General features: G+C 35.1%; 3 protein-coding genes across 3 annotated transcripts; all 3 read left to right on the top strand.

Annotated features, from left to right (window-relative positions):
* Positions 1–1,423: 1,423 nt before the first annotated feature.
* On the top strand, positions 1,424–8,157 carry Osi22 (Osiris 22). Its single transcript, XM_065313784.1, has 2 exons — positions 1,424–1,939; positions 7,224–8,157. Exons 1-2 carry the CDS (start codon positions 1,600–1,602, stop codon positions 7,589–7,591), a joined length of 708 nt encoding a protein of 235 aa, XP_065169856.1. The 5' UTR covers positions 1,424–1,599; the 3' UTR covers positions 7,592–8,157.
* Positions 8,158–11,226: 3,069 nt separating this feature from the next.
* wntD (wnt inhibitor of Dorsal) lies at positions 11,227–12,628 on the top strand. The gene is made up of 4 exons (XM_065314176.1): positions 11,227–11,468; positions 11,533–11,651; positions 11,715–12,066; positions 12,143–12,628. The coding sequence occupies exons 1-4, from the start codon at positions 11,328–11,330 to the stop codon at positions 12,626–12,628; spliced, it is 1,098 nt and encodes a 365-aa protein (XP_065170248.1). The 5' UTR covers positions 11,227–11,327.
* A 324-nt stretch (positions 12,629–12,952) lies between these two features.
* On the top strand, positions 12,953–15,112 carry Droj2 (DnaJ heat shock protein family (Hsp40) member A4-like). The gene is made up of 3 exons (XM_065313463.1): positions 12,953–13,206; positions 13,344–13,871; positions 13,936–15,112. The coding sequence occupies exons 2-3, from the start codon at positions 13,352–13,354 to the stop codon at positions 14,631–14,633; spliced, it is 1,218 nt and encodes a 405-aa protein (XP_065169535.1). The 5' UTR covers positions 12,953–13,206; positions 13,344–13,351; the 3' UTR covers positions 14,634–15,112.
* Positions 15,113–22,445: the final 7,333 nt, after the last annotated feature.

Below are 22,445 nucleotides of genomic sequence, written 5' to 3' on the forward strand. Positions count from 1 at the left end.
TAATAAAATGTGACACGCCTGGTTGCCTATATTACAATACAAATTAAATTTCGTAATTTTATGATGATGATTTTGATTATAATTGCAATTACCGAATACCGATTAGTATTATATTAGAGGTAATGTTTTTAATGTTGTGTAATTATATGTAGTGTTATACATATTAAGTCAGCGTTTCGGTGTTTTGGGTTTTCGGTAATTTTGGTCATCGTTGACGTTCTGATTGTTTTCGGGCGCCTGCCTTGCTTTCGAATTCGGTGGATTTTTTTCGTTGGGTCTGTGTTAATAAGTGCGTTAATAACGTGCAATTTACGAATCACGCGGTTGTGGTGTGTTTTGCGTCCTTAGAGTGATGGATGCGGCGCTATGACACTTAACAACCGTCTTAATTACGGGTTTAAGTCTTAGCCACATACTCATGTGGTTGTAGGTTATATTTATCATCCGGAAACAATGTATCTTGAGTTTTTGAGTTTAGGTCATGTCAAAGAAATTAAAAATTTTAAATTTTGAAAATTTAAAAATTAGAGGAAATATTAAAGATATCAACTTGAAATTTTTATTGGTAATATATAATGTTTGTTACAATGTATGTTGTAAATTTGAAGAATATGGGTTAAGTAGAAATGAGGAAATTAATTTTTTTAAATGGGTTACTCGTGTCATCAATCATAGAGTCTCCAATGATAATTAATTTTTAATCTCAAATAATTTAATAACTATAAGCGATAAACACTTGAAATTTTTATCACATATAAATAATACTTTTCTAAATATTTGTTGTTACTTTCAAGAAAATTGCTTTTGCAGAAACTGAGATAATTAATTTTTAAATTTGGTTACTTTCCTAATCGATTATAAAATCTCCAATAATAATTAATCTTCAATCTTAAATAACTCATCAATTATTAGTGATATTTACTTGAAAATTTTATCACATATAAACCATACTTTTCTAAATATATGTTGTTATTTTCAAAAATATTGGCATTGCAGAAACTACGATAATTAATTTTTAAATAAATAATCAATTACAGAGTCTCAATGATAATTAAACTTTAATCTTAAATATCTCTTAAACTAATACTGATATCAACTTGAAATTTTTATCACATATTACCAATACTTACATTTATTTATATTCCAATTTTTACTCATATTCAACAAACAAAACCCGCGAAAATCAACATTTTCCGCTTTTTAAAATATAAAATTCGTGAAGTTATTGTGTGAAATTATTGTGCGATGCTGATTATAACCCAAGTTGCGTCTGATTGAGCTAACTGTAGTTGCCACTCTCCTTTCGACGTGTTCGCCAGTTCGCTATCAGAAGAAGAGCGCCAAAGCGCCCGCCTTCGAAGCGAACCAGAGCGTCGACGCGGCGTGCAAGTCCGGTGGGACGCACTTCTCTACCCGCGGATCTTACAACGCTCACTTCGCGTCCGCGATCGCCACCAAACGCATCGCAACATCACCACCCAGATAAAAACAACACACTCACACACGTATCACATATTAAACATATTAAATATTAAAATCAAGTGTTTAACATTAAATTAAAATTAAATTAAAAATAAAAGTGTAAAATATTAGAAAAACATGCAATTTAAAGTTCTCTACGCGTTCGCGCTGGCGGCGAGCTGTGCGCATTGTGCAAAGAGTGCGAAAATAATCCCATTGTCCTACTGGCAGGAGCCGGAGGCGGCGGTGACGGTCAGCGATGCCGCCAGGGAGCGCGAAAGCAACAGTCGATACTATGTCGGTGCGTTGGATAGCTTATCATCGGAATCGCCGGAGTACTATCGGTATTCGTCTTCGGTACGACAGCGCGAAACACCGCTGGAGGATGATGTTGACCTTGAAGGTCAATACGCATCAGCGACACCTACTGATACCGAAATGCAGCTGTTCGGACATCAGCGAGACGCGCGCAAAATGCGTAAGTAACCGAAATGTTTAAATATGCGCGCGAGATCATTAAGGCAGTGCTAAAATGTCGCGCTAAGTAGCGTTAAGTAGACTTAAACAAGGCGTAGGTATTTAAAAGCGGCACAGTTGTAAAAGCGACAAAGTCCGTTAACAAGGCGATCATCATTCATTTGCATTGTAGAATTTTTGTGAAGCATCGAGACGGTGACGGACCAGTAGATTTGGGACTAATTTTGAATTTAGAGCAGAAGTTAATTTATACTGGATGATACATAAAGATTTAATTTATGAAAAGAAATAAATTTTGAGAATTTTTTTTGTTTTTTGGTTGAAAATGGTAACATTTTATTGTTTAAAAATATAAATTAAATAATTTAATATGCAGAAATTAATTTAGAGTGAAATTTATATTTATTTTTTTCTTGTGCAAATTTAGTTTTTTGTATATAAAAATGAAGAAAAAAGTGTTTTTTGACGTTTTTTTCGAAGTTTTTTGTTAATAACTCAAATACTAAATAAGATACAACAATTATCTTTTTGCAGATTTATTCTGTAATAAATTCTACTTATTCAGGTATTTTTTTTAATATTTTTCTGTGACAAATTTAATTTTTTTTGCTAAAAAATGAAAAAAATACTGTTTTCTAGTTTTTTTTCAAAGTTTTTTGCTAATAACTCAAAGACAAAATGAGATACAACAATTATCTTTTCACAAATTTATTCTGTAATAAATTCTACATATTCAAGCATAAAGTTTGAATTTTTTCTTTTGAAAATTTAATATTTTTTGCTAAAAAAATGAAAAAATTTACATTTTTCGCGTTTTTCTCAAAGTTTTTTGCTAATAACTCAAAAACAAAATAAGACACAACAATTATCTCTTCATAGATTTATTCTACAATAAATTCTACATCATATTATATATATTTAATAAATTTATTCTAATAAACTTTAATTTTATTTAAAAAAAAAAACATTTTTCTACAAAATTTACTTGAAATTTTACTTTTTTTAATAATTACTTATAAAATTTGATACACCCGGTACATTTTACTAAAATTTCACTAAAACTATAAAATCTGCATAGATAACTAATGACCTACTCAAATAAAAACGCTTCGAATTCAGTAAAGCTCAATAAAATCGAAAATTCCAATCAAAAATTCCAAAATATTCAAATAAGTGCCCGGCTGATAAACATTGAAAATATTTACGATAAACAAATATCTCCTCACGATAAAACAAAATTCCATTCGAATTGAATACCGCGTTAGACTTACCTGTGCATATGATCCTCCTAATTAATTACGTACCATTTTGCTTCATTTGCTACACGGCAACAGCTCATCATGCAAATGTACCTGTAATCACTTACAGTTCCAAGCTACACAACACTCTGACTTAACTAATTATAATTATACATTACGATTTACTTCTCTACCTGTTTGTACTTGTGTATGGAGTGTAATTTGTAATTAACGAAGTTGAGGCGAGTTGAGTTGGTGAATTAAAATTAAAATTTTGATTCTAACCAGACCCCGCTGTGTTGTTAATTAATAACTTCTGTGTTATTGTGATTAATTACGCATTCTGTGTGTCTTTAGTCTTTTGTGTGCGTGTGATTATTTTTTAAACTTTAACTCAAGATGATTTGATACTGCTTATTTTTCACTTGTATTATTATGTATTAATTAATGTACAGTTATGGATGATTACTGCGGGCAACTGAAATTTATTTAAATAATTATGTATAATTATTATTAATTTTTATTGCTTACGCATGCGCATGATATTTTTGCTCTGATTATGATCGTGTTCGTTTTTTTTTTGCTTGAATTTCTTGAATTTTGAAAAGTTTTTTTTAAATATTTCATAAACTATTATTTATAAACAATTTGTTTAAACGTTATTATATAGTACCTTAAAATATCTACAATTTAAAATCAAAATGAGTGTCTTATCTCTTATAGTTTAAGAGTTATCGTTAATTAAACTTTAAATTTTTGTCACTTTTCTGTGAAAATTTAAATTTTGAAAAGTTTTTTTGAAATATCTGACAAACAATTATTTACAAAAAATTTATTTAAAGGTTATTTTATAGTCCTTAAAAAGATCAACAATTTAGAATTAAAATGAGTTTGTTATCATTGATAGTTTAAAAGTTATCGTTAATTAAACTTTTCATTTTTTTCATTTTTTCTTTGTCAAAAACTTAAAACTTTTACTATTTTTCTCTGCTACATAAATACTATCGCACATAAAATTAAATATATTATATAGAACGAATCTCAACAAATTTTCCTTTTTAATGACATATTTCTCAAAATTCTCTTTTGTTAATTACCAAAGTTATTACCCAAAAACCCATAAAATTTCCGAGCAAAAATTGCGCTTTTTCAACGCTTGCGTTTAAGTATTGCGTTTCTTGCGAATTTAAGAGGTAATAAATGATCCGTACTGATTACCTTAAAAAGTCCGACGTAGAAAGTTTCAGTTGCATCGCCGGTACGGCCTTACATCTCTTCATCTCGGAATATATATATTAGATGTGTTCTTCAGTGGTCACTGCTTTGCGGTCAATGGTGCGCGCTAGATAAATACGCACTCAGACGATTTACACTTTATACACACAATTTACATCCGAATGGCATCCAGATTCCAGATGTTACAACTTTTCACTTCTTCATTTCCTATAAACATATTCAAAATATATGTAAATATATTGCATAAATGCATACTTGGTTGCCTACCTTACACCAACACTATATATTTTCATTTCGGTAACAAAAATGCATTTAAATTACGATTTGTGCCGTTTTGCTTTCACTTGACATTGACTGCCGTCGCGAATCTGGATGACTTCCTCATTCGCGCTCGTGCAAGCAGAAAATCTCTTCGGTGTGCTCCAGAATGCAATTTTGTTTCCGATCGCCAACACACGCGTCACACTCGAAGTCGCACGGCACAAACAATCTCCGCCACTTAAAACCATTCAGTTATGATCGCAATGAATAATGAATGTATGCCGACTAAGCTTCGAGCTTAGTGAAAAGTAATTGTACAGAGCACCGAGCATGGAACACGGAGCGAAATCGTTTAGTTTTAATTGAAGCTGCATCCGGAAGCCGGTCATTTTTTACACCAACTCAATGCATGAATATTTTATCTACTTAATTTAGCTATAACTCCATGCTGATGAAGTCTTGAAAGGAAATTGATTTTTTTATTTTGTAAATGAATTAATTTATGGACAGTCTTTGGCGTTTTACATTCATCCATCAACGGTGTAATTTTATTAAACACATACTTCCGGTATTAACGGACGTAAATCAATCTAACACTTGTTTGTTTTTAAGTTTTCACACATTTTTATAAACATGTTATGTTGGTTGCATATATTTTACACGTTTTAATAAATAATAAACATGTTGACGTTTAGTGTGTAACATTGGTTGCATATATTGAGGATTAAAGTCATTTTTTTAATGAATTCCAATCTGTCGGCACTTTATTTGAGAAGTTGTTGATTTAAATCAAGGATTAAGACAACATCTGAGGTGTACGTCTGTTGAGACATTCCAATTTAACACTAAAATCTTAATTTTCTTTGCCTACAACGAAATATTTTCATCTATATATATAAAAATGAATTGCTGTTCGTTAGTCTCGCTAAAACTCGAGAACGGCTGAACGGATTTATCTTATCTTGGTCTTGAGTTATTCGTGGAGGTCTAGGGAAGGTTTAAAAGGTGAGAAAAATTCGAATAATTGCCGGGAAAATCCTCAAAACAGCTCTTTTCTATAGAATAAAATTTGACATTGAGATTCAATCATAGTTATAGTTAAATAGTTGAATTCGAGATGGCGCGCTGAAGTGCATTATTGACAAAACATTATATGCATAATTTCTTTAAATTAAAATTGCTAATCTTATTGATAGAATTGACTCTTACTACGAGTATGTCTAGAACAAGAGAGTAAAAACGAATTACATTTTTATTAAACACTGCCGGAACGAAGTCGCGGGCAACAGCTAGTAATTAAATATAAACCAATCCAATCATGTTAAAGTAAATATATTGCTCTCATTCAAAACCATGTTGGTAATCACTTTTCCCTGCAAAAAAAAACTAAAATGGCTGCCGCTGTCAAAATCTTCTTACTCTCTTTACCAAAACCAAAAAAAAAAAAACTACGATTACTTTTGATCGACAGCAATGAGTCTGCGAAAAAATGTACGCACGCCGAAAAAAAAGTGGGTAACTTGGTCACACGCCATTGGTCAAGTTGAATCAATCTCTGATTGAATAGAAATTCATCACATGACGCACCTCGCAGTGTGTACGCAGATAAATCTTGAAAATAACCACTTTAACAAGCAATAGCACTCTCCCAATAATAATTGTATGTCATTACTATTGGTACCAAGAAATCGTTAACTAAATATTTCCATATCACTACTCAACACTCAAATGTACGTAGGTACATTTGTTTCGTACGTGATCACAAATCTAATGATTAACACCTGAAGTGTCATAAACGTTAATATTGTTAGCAGACACATCTCCACATGATAACTTAATTTACCAGGTAGAAATTATTGGTTATGTGCGTGGAATTATAGACTATAACCTATAAAAATGTTTTCTTGTTAAATAAGAAAGTTTTAATAGTTTCAATTAATTATTTACGTTAATTAATTCTTATTGGAATGAATCAGAGCTTCAAATTGAATTTGCATGCAAAAATGAATGCGTAAGTCTTTGCATGTTAAAGTTATGCAACCCAATTTGCTTGGAACTAGTTAAACATTGTTTAATAGCGTGAAAAGCGCGCGAAATGAGTGCACACGTGTGTGCATTGCGCGATGCATTTCACGCCAGACGGTCTAATTACCATAAAAAGCATAAAAAAAGTTTCAATGTCAAAGTCACGTCCACGATGCAGTTATTGCACGACCTCGCCGTGCACACACAGCGACGATCAATCATCAATAAAATTCTTCTTCACAATGCTGAACAAACATACTAGTTCATCTTCTTACGACAGACACAAACGCTGGAAGCTGTTTTCTAAGCCATGTGTGTAATTACTGCATATTACACCGACGATTAGAAAACCGCTGGACCAGTTTCAATTGCTTGTGTGTAAATTAAAGGCATTTTCAGTGTAATTCCAAGCTAAAAACACGAATTATCTATGTATATTCACATGTGTGGTCTTATATATGCAACCAATATAACATTAAACGCATTACGTGTTGCCTATATTAATAATATTAATTTTAATTTCAGGACAAGACGTAACCACGACAAAACCTCGCAAGAAGAACAAAGAAAGTTTAATGTCAAAAATCCTACCGATGTTGGTGATGCCCTTCTTGGTTTCCTCAACACTCATCCCAATGATGTTGACATCTTTAAAATTCATGCTGTTAAAATCATTATTCGTTGGTAAAATCGCCATTGTATTACTAGCGCTGAACGCACTGTGGAAATCTGACAACCGTGGTGGTGTATACAGTCATAATGTCAATTATGATTACGGCCATGATGGACACGAACAGAAAGATCTACACAAAGATCACTATGGGTACAATGGTGATGAAGAGTATGGTGCGTACGTGAACCGTCGGAGCGCGCGCGTCACGCGTTTCAGATGATCGCGCATGCGCACACGAATGCAACTCATACCAATAATTAGATTAGATACTTAATAACAACGAACAGAAGTTGATTTCTGGACGGATTACTACCTCAAGTCACACTTTATACACACAAACACATTTAGGTGGTTTTAAAGTAAGGTTAGGATTGTACAACGTGTACAAAACCAATTTTGCGCATGTTATATACACGTACCTTAAAAATGCTCGTTCTTGGTATTATTATGTAGCTCATGAATTATGTAATTGTTTATTTATTTATTTATTTATTGTAAAGATGGCGATGTGTGGCGCAAGTGGAGCGTACAAACATCTAATTTTTTTTTTTTCGGTTATTTATTTCGGTTGAGAGGTTTTGCGCCGGCGCGCGATTCGGGGTTTATTGTGAATGTGTTTTCTCTTTTTTTTTCGTTTCTGTGTTTTTAATCATGTGTGGGATTTGTTTACTAAGCATGCGTTACTAATTATACGAATTGGCTCAATTGCACCTTCCAATGGGGGAAAATTAGTTTGTAATGTAAATGATTGTAAGCTAAATTAAATAAAAGAATGTTTTAATTGTAGATATAGGCCACCAAGTATACATCTTACATGTTCTGGTTTTCAGCTAAATAAAATAAAATAAAAGAATGTTTTAATTGTAGATATAGGCCACCATGTATGCATCTAACATGATCTGGTTTACAGGTAAATAAAATAAAAAAATGTTTTAATTGTAGATATAGGCCACCATGTATACATCTAGCATGATCTGGTTTTCATTGCTTTCTGTGTGTCCAGTTGAGTAATAAGTGAAAATTAAAGTAATAGAATCCACCCAAGTGTAATAAAACCGTGGCACTGATACGTTTTACTTGATTAATCACTGGTATAATGCGTTGCGGGTTGCCTGCAGGTGTAAAACAAGAATGAGACGTGCGTCACGAAAAAATCGAGCACGTTTTTTTCGAGATTTTTATTTCGCCCACAGGCTACAACTCTGTTAGAGTTGGGTTTTTAACCGAGGAAGCACTCGGCGCAATTATAGTGCTTAATTTTGTTAAGTCCGTGCTTAAAGTTTACGATGTTTGTCTATTTAACGACGTATTGCCTACAAACAAACGCGCATTCTATTCATGCGCAGTTTAATGTTTAATTTTATTTTATTCTATTTAATTCAATTAATTCCACGTCTTTTGTTTGATTTTTTGCTGGAATTACTTCCTAGGTGGTCACATTCAGGTCATTCCTGTAAAAAATCCACAAAAACGTCAAAATCTATCGATATTTCTGTGTTGATTAAGTTTTAAAACGAAATAATTTGTTTTAACGCATAAATGAATTAATTTATGGACTGTCTTTGACTTGTAGTGTTGGTTGCATATATTTCAAACATGTGATTTGCGTATATGTAATGTAAGTTGCATATAGTTTAATTTAATCTTAAATTCATTGATTTTTTGTTGGAATTACTTCCTAGGTGATCACATTCAGGTCATTCCTGTAAAAATCCACAAAAACATGCAAAATCTATCAATATTTCTGTGTTGATTAAGTTTTAAAATGAAATAATTTGTTTTAATGCGTAAATGAATTATTTTATGGACAGGATTTGATTTGTAGTGTTGGTTGCATATATTTCACACATGTGATTTGCGTATTTGTAATGTAAGTTGCATATAGTTTAATTTAATCTTAAATTTATTGATTTTTTGCTGGAATTACTTCCTAAGTGGTCACATTTAGGTCATTCCAGTTAAAAACTCATAAAAGCATGCAAAATCTATCTATATTTCTGTGTTGATTAAGTTTTAAAACTAAATAATTTGTTTTATTGCGTAAATGAATTAATTTATGGACAGTTTTTGATTTGTAGTGTTGGTTGCATATATTTCACACATGTTGATGTGCGTATATGTAATGTAAGTTGCATATATTTAAATTTAATCTTAAATTCATTGATTTTTGTTGGAATTGCTTCCTAGGTGGTCACATTCAGGTCATTCCTGTTAAAACTCCACAAAAACGTCAAAATCTATTCATATTTTTGTGTTGATTAAGTTTTAAAATGAAATAATTTGTTTTAACGCATAAATGAAGTAATTTATGGACAGTCTTTGATTTGTAGTGTTGGTTGCATATATTTCACACATGTTGATTGACATATGTAATGTAAGTTGCATATAGTTTAATTTAATCTTAAATTCATTTATTTTTTGCTGGAATAACGTCCTAGGTGGTCACATTCAGGTCATTCCTGTTAAAAACCAACAGAAGCGTGCAAAATCTATAGATTATAACTTCTAAAAGTCTTCTTACACCTCGAAAAACATTTTTTTTCTTTTGTGTGAGCTAAAGAAAATGATAATTTCGCATTTTCTGCGCAATAATCAATTCCACCGTGAAAAGTCCAACGGGTAGGGCCATAAAACGTCCGATAATAATGCAACAGTCGCACGGTAGTGCCACCAACCATAAATATAAAGGACGCAGATAAAGACGGACAAATCGGACAACCGTTACCGACAGACGACTGTCGGGGTGGCCCGCAGAGACCCCACGGGTACCTTTCAACTCCTTTCAACATCCCATCACCTTCCACCACGTGCGAAACGCTGCAAATGCATCATAACCAACATAACCTATGTACATAACCTTAAATATACTTTTGAAGAGCCTGGAAGCTCTCATTTTATGACGCTAGGTGAATATGAATAAGGTGTAATTTAGTTTAGTTTGGTTTACAACACATGCAGTTGTGAACTGTTCGCAGAATCATTTAGAACTGAAATTATGGCTGATTTACATTACCTGCCCGAGTGGAACATTTCACCCATTGGAGTTTATGATCGGCGGGGTTGGTGGCGTCGTATATTTTGGGTATTTTCGAGTTTAATGAGCTTAGAGGCGTCTTAACCCGCGCGCAAATTTCGTTTTAACAAGATTACACAGAACTAGGTCGTAAATATAAATAAATATTGTGTAAAAGGTTTGAAATGTTTAAATTATTAGCTTATTAGGTTGATTATTTGAGATGGGAAATGTTTAAGTGATTTTAAGGGTGATTGTCGGTGTGTTTTTTAGTGTGGGTGATCAAAATATTCATTTTACCTGTGTTAAAATGGCGAAAACAACCGGATATTTGTTATAAACCACGGATTATGTTATTGCGGTGTAACTATCAGAAATACCAACAGTAATAAATTGAATTGGATAATAAAACGTGTTTATCTCGAATATTCTGGTGGTAATTTAAGTAAAATTACAAAATGGCGGATGTTGGATCATTTTTTAATGATTTTAAAGACAACAACGTTTAATTTATTGTTAAATACCAATTTTTCTTTTATTTTATAAACAAAACTTTTTTAATTCTTTTTCTCTTACGTTGGGGACCATTTTTACGTCTTTTTGGGCAAATGTACAAATATATTATTCATTTTAACACATTTTATTCTCAGTTTTGTTTAATTTTTGAATTTTATACAATAACGTGTTGTTTTCTTACCTGCCATGCATTTAAGTACTTTTAGTGGTCACCTTCATCCCTTCTCCTAGTTTTACCATCATCCCCCATGCGTCACCACGCCGAAATCCTTGAAAACGTCCCTTGTAAAACCGGCTTCATTCACAACTTGATCGTTACTTGTTTCTTGCCTGTCGAAGAGTAAACCACGAAGCAAAAAAGTTTATAAAACCCCTAAGTGTTATTTAGTTAGTTATTGTGTGTTTACAACTTTAAAAAACCAACAAAATGGATTCCAAACATCGTTTAGTGAAGATTTCCTTCGTTTTTCTTCGAGTTTTTGTTTTGATGTCTACTGCGCATGCTTATAGTGTTTCATCACGTATTACAAGCGTAAACAATATATTTCCACGGAGTATTCCTTCACCTGTAAGTAAAAAAAAGTTTAAAGTTTTAAAATGGCGTCTTTATATTTTTTATTGTTTTATCCTAGGCAACTTTGAGTGCAGAATTAACGGAAAGTATCACAATCGGCGCGCAACTTGCGTATGATCAATGCCAGAAAGCTTTTAAATGGGATAGATGGAATTGCCCAGAAGCAACTTTCGCAAGGTAATTAATTTATAATTTAATAAATATAAATTTTAATAATATTTTGTGTTTTTTTCTGTTTAGACCCAATAAACACGCACCAACAAAGGAAATTGCTTACGCGAAAGCAATCCTCTCTGCTGGGGTTGTCTACACCATCACGAAAAACTGCTCAAGAGGTGAAATTGATAATTGTGGTTGTGATTCACAACTCGGAGGTTCAATGCCTGTAAAAATGTCAGGAAGATCCATTGATCAAGCGGAATTCAATCGAACTGAGTCGAAAAAAGGAGAACCTGTGCAATGGGCATGGGGTGGTTGTTCGGACAGCTCAGTTTATGCCTCACAAATTGCTAAAAACTACCTAGATGATCTTGAAACCACAGAAAACCCACAATCTGTAATTCATTTACACAATAATCAAATCGGACGTGATGTAAGTATGCATTGTATTGCGTAATTAACATAGGCAACCAAATATACTTAATAAATCCTTATTTTTTAACTTGCAGATTGTTCAGGAAACAATGATTAAACGTTGTGTGTGTCACGGAGTGTCTGGAAGTTGCACCCTGCAAACTTGTTGGATGCAAGTCGCGTCGTTTGACACAATCGCTCAAAAATTGAAAGAGAAGTACAAACGTTCTGTTCAAATTGCAGTTGAAAGCGATAATACAGCTGCTGATAATCCAATCGTCGATATTCCGGAAGACAGCGGTAGAGAGTTGATTTATTTAAATGATAGCCCTAATTATTGTAAAGCGGATAATGCTACAGGAATTAAAGGAACTAAAGGTAGAATGTGTTCGCGCAGTAAGTTGAAGACTGCCACAATGGAAGAAAAGCGCAGTTGTCGCAATATTTGCAGAAGTTGTGGATATCGCGTGCGGAAACAAAAGATTGTTGTAAAAGAACGCTGTAATTGTGCATTTAAATGGTGTTGTGAAGTTAAATGCGACACTTGTTACAAAACTGTTGAAGAATTAAGATGTGAATGAGTTTTATTTATTAGAAAATAAGTTTAAAGTGTTTGTGATACCAAAGAGTGAATTATAAGTTGTATATAATAATATGTAAAATAAATTTATACCTAGTGAAATGATTTGAGTTGTTTTTTTGAATGTTTGTGCGTTTTTGTAATGTTTCTCGCGTTATACATTTTCAAATTGTGTTTTAGTTTGATATTTACCCGTCGATGACACGCGCTGTCAAGGTTGATCAAAAGTGCGCATGCGCGTGAAATCCGCAGCCATTTGTGTTTGCATTTCACTCTTCCACCACCAGTTTGCTATCTGCTGTTTCGACGCTTCTATCATCGGCGCGGAACGTTCTAGAATTTCGACCACACACACACGCTCGCAGCTGCCGTTTCTCGAAGCTCTACGAGGAAACGTCGCCATTCGTTTCGCTGCTCGCTGTTCGGCCGTCCGCTGCCCGGGTTGTTCATTTCTGTCGAGCACGTTGTGGTGCACCAACCACACACAGCAAACAATCGACCATTTTGCGTTTTCCACCGAAACACGCCAGCCTGACTGCGCAACTTTGTTAATTGCATTCATTACTAGGATTCAATAAGGTAAGTCAAAACGTCAATTTCTTACACGTGCGTCATGCGACGACAAAACGACTAAATTCCCGATCAATTGTCATCGATTTCGATCGCGTTGTAACTTGTGACTATTCTCTATAAATTTCGCGTTGTTTCTTTAAAAGGCACCGCCATGGTGAAAGAAACAAAATTCTACGACCTGCTCGGCGTTAAGCCAAACTCGACGCCCGACGAGCTGAAAAAGGCCTACCGAAAGCTTGCGCTTAAATATCACCCTGATAAGAACCCGAATGAGGGCGAGAAATTCAAGCAGATCTCACAGGCGTACGAGATCCTCTCCGATCCGGAGAAGAAGCGCATCTATGACCAGGGTGGCGAGCAGGCGTTGAAGGAGGGCGGCGGAAGCGGCGGTTTCTCCAGCCCCATGGATCTGTTTGATATGTTCTTCTCCGGCAGCGGATTTGGTGGGCCGCGTGGTGGGAGGCGTCGTGATCGTCGCGGCAAGGACGTCGTGCACCAGTTGACCGTGACTCTGGAGGAGCTGTACAAGGGCGCCGTGAGGAAGCTCGCACTGCAGAAGAACGTAATTTGTGATAAATGCGAGGGACGCGGCGGTAAGAAGGGCGCTGTCGAGACGTGCAACACTTGCGGCGGCAGCGGAATGCAAGTACAAATACAACAACTAGGACCAGGTAATTTATCATTGCATAATCCAACAATACATGTGCTAATATTTATGTCTACGTAATTGTTTAGGCATGATTCAGCAAATTCAAACGATGTGTAGTGAATGTCGCGGTCAGGGCAAGCGCATCAACCCGAAGGATCGTTGCAAGACGTGCAACGGCAAGAAGGTGGTGCGTGATCGCAAGATTCTCGAGGTGAACATCGATAAGGGTATGACAGACGGGCAGAAGATCACTTTCAGTGGTGAGGGTGATCAGGAGCCGGAGCTGGAGGCCGGTGATATCATCATCGTGCTTGATGAGAAAGAGCATCCGGTGTTTAAGCGCTCAGGGAATGATTTAATCATTCGACAAGAACTACAGCTGGTGGAGTCGCTCTGCGGCTTCCAGAAGGTGATCAAGACACTTGACTGCCGCGATTTGGTCTATACCAGCTCACCGGGTGACGTGATCAAGCACGGTGACGTCAGATGCATCATCGACGAAGGTATGCCACAGTATAAGAACCCGTTCGAGAAGGGACGCCTGGTGGTGCAGTTCCTCGTCGAGTTCCCGACTCAGATCGACCCGCTGATGATTCCGCAGCTGGAGGCATGCTTGCCGCCGCGTCAGGAGCAGATCATTCCGGACGATGCGGAGGAGTGTACGCTGTCACCGTTTGATCCTGAGGCGGAGGCGAGGAGGCGCCAGGCTAGAAATGTCTACGATGAGGACGACGAGGGTGGCCATCCGATGGGCGGGCAGCGGGTGCAATGCGCAACCAACTAAATCAAGTTTTTTCTTAATTTAATTTACTCATGATTATAGTTGCTAGGAACGATTTTAGGTTGCGAAAATAAGGTTTTCTACACCGTGAACTCACGCACGCGCGTGCGCCGTTTCGGCGCTGTGTGTGAAATAATTGCAAAACATGATTTTATAAGGATTCATGACGATGATGATTGAGGAAAAATTGAGTTTATTAGCCCAGCAACCCTCCCGCACTTTCGGTTGACTAACGTTGTAACATACATATTCCAAAAAAAACAAACGAATACCACCAACTAATCTACAGATCCTGAAACCCACCGAGTGGATTATGTTTATATTTATTGAATTAATAAATATTTTGTAGCATTGTAATCTACGTTTTCCTTCTGAAATATGTTAGCGTGATATGGCTGTCCGCTCTTTAGACATTATGGCAATGGCATTTACAGTAGGGTTGTAAGGAATAAGTGTAAACGAATAAAATTAAATTAATTCCATTGGTGGGCTGTGTGTTATGTTTCCACCAAGATTATATTTTCGGTCGACTAATTGAAACTATTTTGCAATTTAGTGTTATCTTTTGTGAAGTTTTGTGATTTCTTATTTTGTAATTGAATTGGTTTGTTCTAGCACCATCTACGTTTGTATTTTTAAGTAATATTTTGTGGAATTCTCGCTAGGGAGCGCATCTATGTATTTATTTAACTATTCGAGCGTTTAAGTTTATCGCTTGCCATCACTCCGAGGCCAACACGCATTTTTTGTTTCACTTCTAATTTAAATCTTCTTTATTGATAAATTCGGCAACTTGTTTTAAATCAATATAATAGAAATTAATTTAATTAATTAAATTACAGTGCATATTCAAATGTTTTTAATCTAATTATGAAAATTTTTGGCCTTGAAAAATATAATTTAGAAATTAAAAGTTTTTATGGCAGAAAATTTAATACAACGTTATTTTCGGTGGGTTATCTTATTCAAGTTTTGTTGTAGAATATATAGATTTGAATTAATTACATAGTTAAATTTCATCAATTTTTAAACATAATATTATTGTCTACACTATTCTATATTGTACCGTTTTACAATGAAACGCGGTGCGATTGAATTGAGGTATAAATCTTATCGCTGCGGGGTGCGGGTCGACGCGAAATCTTATCGCGTGTTGTTTGTCGTGTCGTGTCTGCTTTCTCGGCTCTCGGAGCAGAATGCGGGCAGTCTCGCGGCGGTTTGCAGCCAGTTTACACGCGTATTTTGCGTCTCTACTCGTTTCTTCTAATTATCATTTGGTGAATCGCGCTTTTGATGATCGCCCAGCGCGGCTACCTATTGTGAATTGTTTATGAATCGTGATCTGTGTTGTCTGTGGGTGCGTGTGTGTGTGAGTGTGTGCAAGTGTGATTCAGTCGGCCATTGATATAACCACTTCTTCTTCAACTATTCGTCCGTGTTTGTAACCGTTTCTGCATCGTCTGGTAAGTTTTCAAAATTTATATTATTTGTTTTTTTAAATCCTTTCTTTTGTCATTGTTTTTAACATTAATAAAGTTAAGTTTGAAATTGCATTTGTGATTTCGTCGAGTGCTGAGTGCGAGCAGACGAGACGTCATATAAATTCTCTAGCGGACTGTATTTATTTGTTGTTTTTGAACACAGGATCTGTGCGAATGTCTCGTAAACTAAAAGAGATAAATAGGATCTGATCGCAGCGTCTTAATCTACGGACTATTCTCTACAAGATAGGATAGTTAAAACGGAAATCTGAGAGATGAAATTTTCATTCTTAAGAAAAAATTGCCAAGGGGGGGTGCTTGATACTTTTTTTCGACGATTTTTGATAATTAATATCTCTTAAACTAAAAGCGTCAGCTTCCAACGAATTGTTGATTATGAAAGATTGGGAAATTCTCTATCAGATAAAGATATAATATCATTATATTTCCTACAGTAAAAGGTCGAAAAACGCGACTAAAAGTGCTAAAAAGTGACATTTTGCAATTTTTGCCCATTTTATTCAATCGCGAATATCTCGTAAACTAAAAGAGATAATTAAGTTCTGATCGCAGCGTCTTAATCTACGGACCAATCTCTATCAGATAGAATAGTTAAAACGGAAATCTGTGAGATGAAATTTTCAATCTTAAGAAAAAAATTGCCAAGGGGGGGTGCTTGATACTTTTTTTCGACGATTTTCGATAATTAATATTTCTTAAACTAAAAGCCATAGCAACCAATGAATTGCGGATTATGAAAGATTGGGAAATTCTCTATCAGATAAAAATATAAAATAATTATATTTCCTACAGTAAAAGGTCGAAAATCGCTAGTAAAAGTGCTAAAAAGTGACATTTTTCCATTTTTATCATTATATTTCTTACAGTAAAAGGTCAAACGCGAATATTTAGATATAATTATATTCATTGTAAATCTTGCACTCTATTTAAATATTCTCTCATATTCATGCACGCACAGAACATTGCATTGGACTATATCTAGAACATGAATTGTTCATAGGTCTCACTTTTGAATTACCTATATCGGTGTTTGTATACAAACAACTTTCTGTTATCTCGTTGCGGCGCGTCCGGCTCGCTCAGCCGTGTTTGTTCTATTTCTTACTTAGACGATTATGCGCTGCCGCGTGGTAAAGACGCATTTACTTGATCGGCGGTTTTCGTGGCGACTAATCAGGTTTCTGGTGATTTTAAGCCTGTAGTTGAATTAAATTCGGTCAGCAGAGAGAAAATTAAGAATTACCCGATGAGTGCGGCGTATAGTTATAGATATATCGCGCGTGGAACCCAGAACTGCGTCGTATTACAAGATCCGCACGTGTTTGCCGACGGTCGGCGGATAGCTTCCGTCGTCTAGGAATTCGTAGTGATTTTGTTTTGTGTATTCATTTAATTATTAAATTGAATAAACAACATTTGTGCCTCTTGCAGTATTTCATCTACGAAAACGTAAAAAGGTGTGTAACATAAATATTATATTCTATTATCATTGGACTAATTAAACATTACTTGGATTAATTACCCAATATCGATAACGATCAATCAAATAAATAAAAACTCTGAAAATGATCGCCTTTAGTCCCCGATATCTTGCATTATATCGTGCAATATTGTCCCGTTCCGTCGGCCGTGTATTCACTGCCGTTATGTTTCGTTCTTCGTGCCTGATTGTTGCTTTTGTATCTTATTTCAGCCTGTAATCGGCTTCACGCGTTGGCTAGCTTGTGGGTTTAAGAGATCTTAAATTAGTAGATGTTTAATAAAATTGTAATTATTAGTATGTAATTGTATTACTCATTACGGTTCACGGGTTTCTATACCCGTATCTATCTACTCTCCTAGATATCTAGATATCTAGGATTTTGATTTTCTTCTTTTAACACAAAACAAATTTTAAAATAAACATTAATCTTTTATATTATTTCAGATGTTTCTGTTTCTGTTATCCGCATGGAACAATTTCTTCAATGAGCCGTGGATATAAAGGTAATGATATTAATAAATTATTTATTATTTACTATTTTTAAATTTTATGCCCTGAATTAGAGTCATCCGTGCATTGTCACCTCTTGCGATGCACCGAATGAAAGTCAGATATGCATTCATCCTCGTACGGTGCCCTGACTCGAGTCACTTTTACCGCTAGCCTCGTAAGGTATCCCGAATCGAGTCACTTCTACCGCTAGCTTTGTACGGTGCCCTGAATCGAGTCACTTTTACCGTTAGCCTCGTAAGGTAATCATTTTTCCTGATGCGGAATTTAATTCTGCATCTCGCTGTATTGAAATTTATTGCAAGAAAATTCCGTGCCGCGCATTATATTGAAAGTTGTGGGTACACGCACTAGGAGTAATACTCTTGCGCTAAGAATTGTAGTTTTTATGTTATAACACGCGAACGCGGTGTCAAAATTAGGTTGAAATAATTTTTCCCGGTGCAGAATTTAATTCTATATCACCCTGTATTGAAATTTATTGCCAGAAAATTCCGTGACGCGAGTTATATTGAAAGTTGTGTGTATACGCACTGGTACTCGTTGCGCTAAGAATTGTAGTTTTTATGTTATAACACGCGAACGCGGTGTCAAAATTAGGTTGAAATAAGTTTCCCATATGCAGAATTTAATTCTATATCACCCTGTATTAAAATTTATTGCCAGAAAATTCCGTGACGCGAGTTATATTGAAAGTTGTGTGTATACGCACTGGTACTCGTTGCGCTAAGAATTGTAGTTTTTATGTTATAACACGCGAACGCGGTGTCAAAATTAGGTTGAAATAGTTTTTCCAGGTGCAGAATTTAATTCTATATCACCCTGTATTGAAATTTATTGCCAGAAAATTCCGTGACGCGAGTTATATTGAAAGTTGTGTGTATATGCACTGGTACTCGTTGCGCTAAGAATTGTAGTTTTTATGTTATAACACGCGAACGCGGTGTCAAAATTAGGTTGAAATAAGTTTCCCAGATGCAGAATTTAATTCTATATCACCCTGTATTGAAATTTATTGCCAGAAAATTCCGTGACGCGAGTTATATTGAAAGTTGTGTGTATACGCACTGGTACTCGTTGCGCTAAGAATTGTAGTTTTTATGTTATAACACGCGAACGCGGTGTCATAATTAGGTTGAAATGATTTTCCAGGTGCAGAAATTAATTCTATATCTCCCTGTATTGAAATTTATTGCAAGAAAATTCCGTGACGCGAGTTATATTGAAAGTTGTGTGTATACGCACTGCGCGTAATACTCGTTGCGCTAGGAATTGCAGTTTTTTTTTTGTTATAACACGCGAACGCGGTGTCAAAACAAGTTCGAAATCATTTTCTCTGATGCGGAATTTAATTCTATATCGCCCTGTATTGAAATTTATTGCCAGAAAATTCCGTGACGCGAGTTATATTGAAAGTTGTGTGTATACGCACTGGTACTCGTTGCGCTAAGAATTGCAGTTTTTATGTTATAACACGCGAACGCGGTGTCAAAATTAGGTTGAAATAATTTTCCCAAATGCGGAATTTAATTCTATATCACCCTGTATTAAAATTTATTGCCAGAAAATTCCGTGACGCGAGTTATATTGAAAGTTGTGTGTATACGCACTGGTACTCGTTGCGCTAAGAATTGTAGTTTTTATGTTATAACACGCGAACGCGATGTCAAAATTTGGTTGAAATAATTTTCCCAGGTGCAGAATTTAATTTTATATTACCCTGTATTGAAATTTATTGCCAGAAAATTCCGTGACGCGAGTTATATTGAAAGTTGTGTGTATACGCACTGGTACTCGTTGCGCTAAGAATTGTAGTTTTTATGTTATAACACGCGAACGCGGTGTCAAAATTAGGTTGAAATAATTTTCCCAGGTGCAGAATTTAATTTTATATTACCCTGTATTGAAATGTATTGCCTGAAAATTCCGTGTCGCGAGTTATATTGTAATTTGTGTATATATGCACTGGTACTAGTTGCGCTAAGAATTGTAGTTTTTATGTTATAACACGCGAACGCGGTGTCAAAATTAGGTTGAAATAGTTTTTCCAGGTGCAGAATTTAATTCTATATCACCCTGTATTGAAATTTATTGCCAGAAAATTCCGTGACGCGAGTTATATTGAAAGTTGTGTGTATACGCACTGGTACTCGTTGCGCTAAGAATTGTAGTTTTATGTTATAACACGCGAACGCGGTGTCAAAATTAAGTTGAAATAGTTTTTCCAGGTGCAGAATTTAATTCTATATCACCCTGTATTGAAATTTATTGCCAGAAAATTCCGTGACGCGAGTTATATTGAAAGTTGTGTTATACGCACTGATACTCGTTGCGCTAAGAATTGTAGTTTTTATGTTATAACACGCGAACGCGGCGTCAAAATTAGGTCGAAATAGTTTTTCCTGGTGCAGAATTTAATTCTATATCACCCTGTATTGAAATTTATTGCCAGAAAATTCCGTGACGCGAGTTATATTGAAAGTTGTGTGTATACGCACTGGTACTCGTTGCGCTAAGAATTGTAGTTTTTATGTTATAACACGCGAACGCGGTGTCAAAATTAGGTTGAAATAGTTTTTCCAGGTGCAGAATTTAATTCTATATCACCCTGTATTGAAATTTATTGCCAGAAAATTCCGTGACGCGAGTTATATTGAAAGTTGTGTGTATACGCACTGGTACTCGTTGCGCTAAGAATTGTAGTTTTTATGTTATAACACGCGAACGCGGTGTCAAAATTAGGTCGAAATAGTTTTTCCTGGTGCAGAATTTAATTCTATATCACCCTGTATTGAAATTTATTGCCAGAAAATTCCGTGACGCGAGTTATATTGAAAGTTGTGTGTATACGCACTGGTACTCGTTGCGCTAAGAATTGTAGTTTTTATGTTATAACACGCGAACGCGGTTAGTCAAATAGTTTTCCAGGTTTAAATATTGAAATTTTCCAGAAAATTCCGTGCAGAATTTAATTCTCGTTGCGCTATTGTATCACCCTGTATTGAAATTTATTGCCAGAAAATTCCGTAACGCGAGTTATATTGATAGTTGTATGTATACGCATTTGTACTCGTTGCGCTAGGAATTGTAGTTTTTATGTTATAACACGCGAACGCGGTATCACAGTTAATTCGAAATTATGTTCCCTGGTGCAGAATTTAATTCTATATCACCCTGTATTGAAATTTATTGCCAGAAAATTCCGTGACGCGAGTTATATTGAAAGTTGTGTGTATACGCACTACGAGTAGTACTCGTTGCGCTAAGAATTGTAGTTTTTATGTTATAACACGCGAACGCGGTGTCAAAATTAGGTTGAAATAAGTTTTCCAGGTGCAGAATTTAATTCTATATCACCCTGTATTGAAATTTATTGCCAGAAAATTCCGTGACGCGAGTTATATTGAAAGTTGTGTGTATACGCACTTAGTACTCGTTGCGCTAAGAATTGTAGTTTTTATGTTATAACACGCGAACGCGGTGTCAAAATTAGGTTGAAATAATTTTTCCAGATGCAGAATTTAATTCTATATCACCCTGTATTGAAATTTATTGCCAGAAAATTCCGTGACGCGAGTTATATTGAAAGTTGTGTGTATACGCACTACGAGTAGTACTCGTTGCGCTAAGAATTGTAGTTTTTATGTTATAACACGCGAACGCGGTGTCAAAATTAGGTTGAAATAGTTTTTCCAGGTGCAGAATTTAATTCTATATCACCCTGTATTGAAATTTATTGCCAGAAAATTCCGTGACGCGAGTTATATTGAAAGTTGTGTGTATACGCATATACGCAATTGTACTCGTTGCGCTAGAAATTGTAGTTTTTTTAGTATAACATATAATTCCCTGCGAAAATGTAAAAAAGTATGTAACAATAATTCTATATTCTATTCAACATTCAATGAATTTAACAGTCAAATGTGGAGTTATCACCTTATAAGTAAAAAGATCCGAAAAATTAGTTAACACTTTAATACATAGCATAGTCGTCACATGGTTGCATATATTCCCCTTTGTAATAAAAGTATTGCAACGTTATCGCGTTCCATCAGCTGTGTATTCACTCCGGTTAGATTCCGTTTTTTTTGTGCCTGATTGCAGCTTTTGTATCTTTATTCTGCCTCTAATCGGCTTTAGGTGTTTGCTAATTTGTGTGTTCAAGAAATCTTACCCTAGTATTGCTTTAAAAGATGTCAAATAAAATTATAATTATTAGTAAATGTATTATTTGTTATGTTTCTCCCCCTGCACATATCACTTTTAGATATCCAGGAGGAAACAGTTAATAATACTTGTATTTTTGATTTTCTTTTTGTA

Source organism: Atheta coriaria, unplaced genomic scaffold (genome assembly GCF_025399875.1).
Source record: "Atheta coriaria isolate IRGN ID8LTWV9N9 unplaced genomic scaffold, Caltech_Dcor_3.1 hic_scaffold_10_pilon, whole genome shotgun sequence".
Lineage (NCBI taxonomy): Eukaryota > Metazoa > Arthropoda > Insecta > Coleoptera > Staphylinidae > Dalotia > Dalotia coriaria.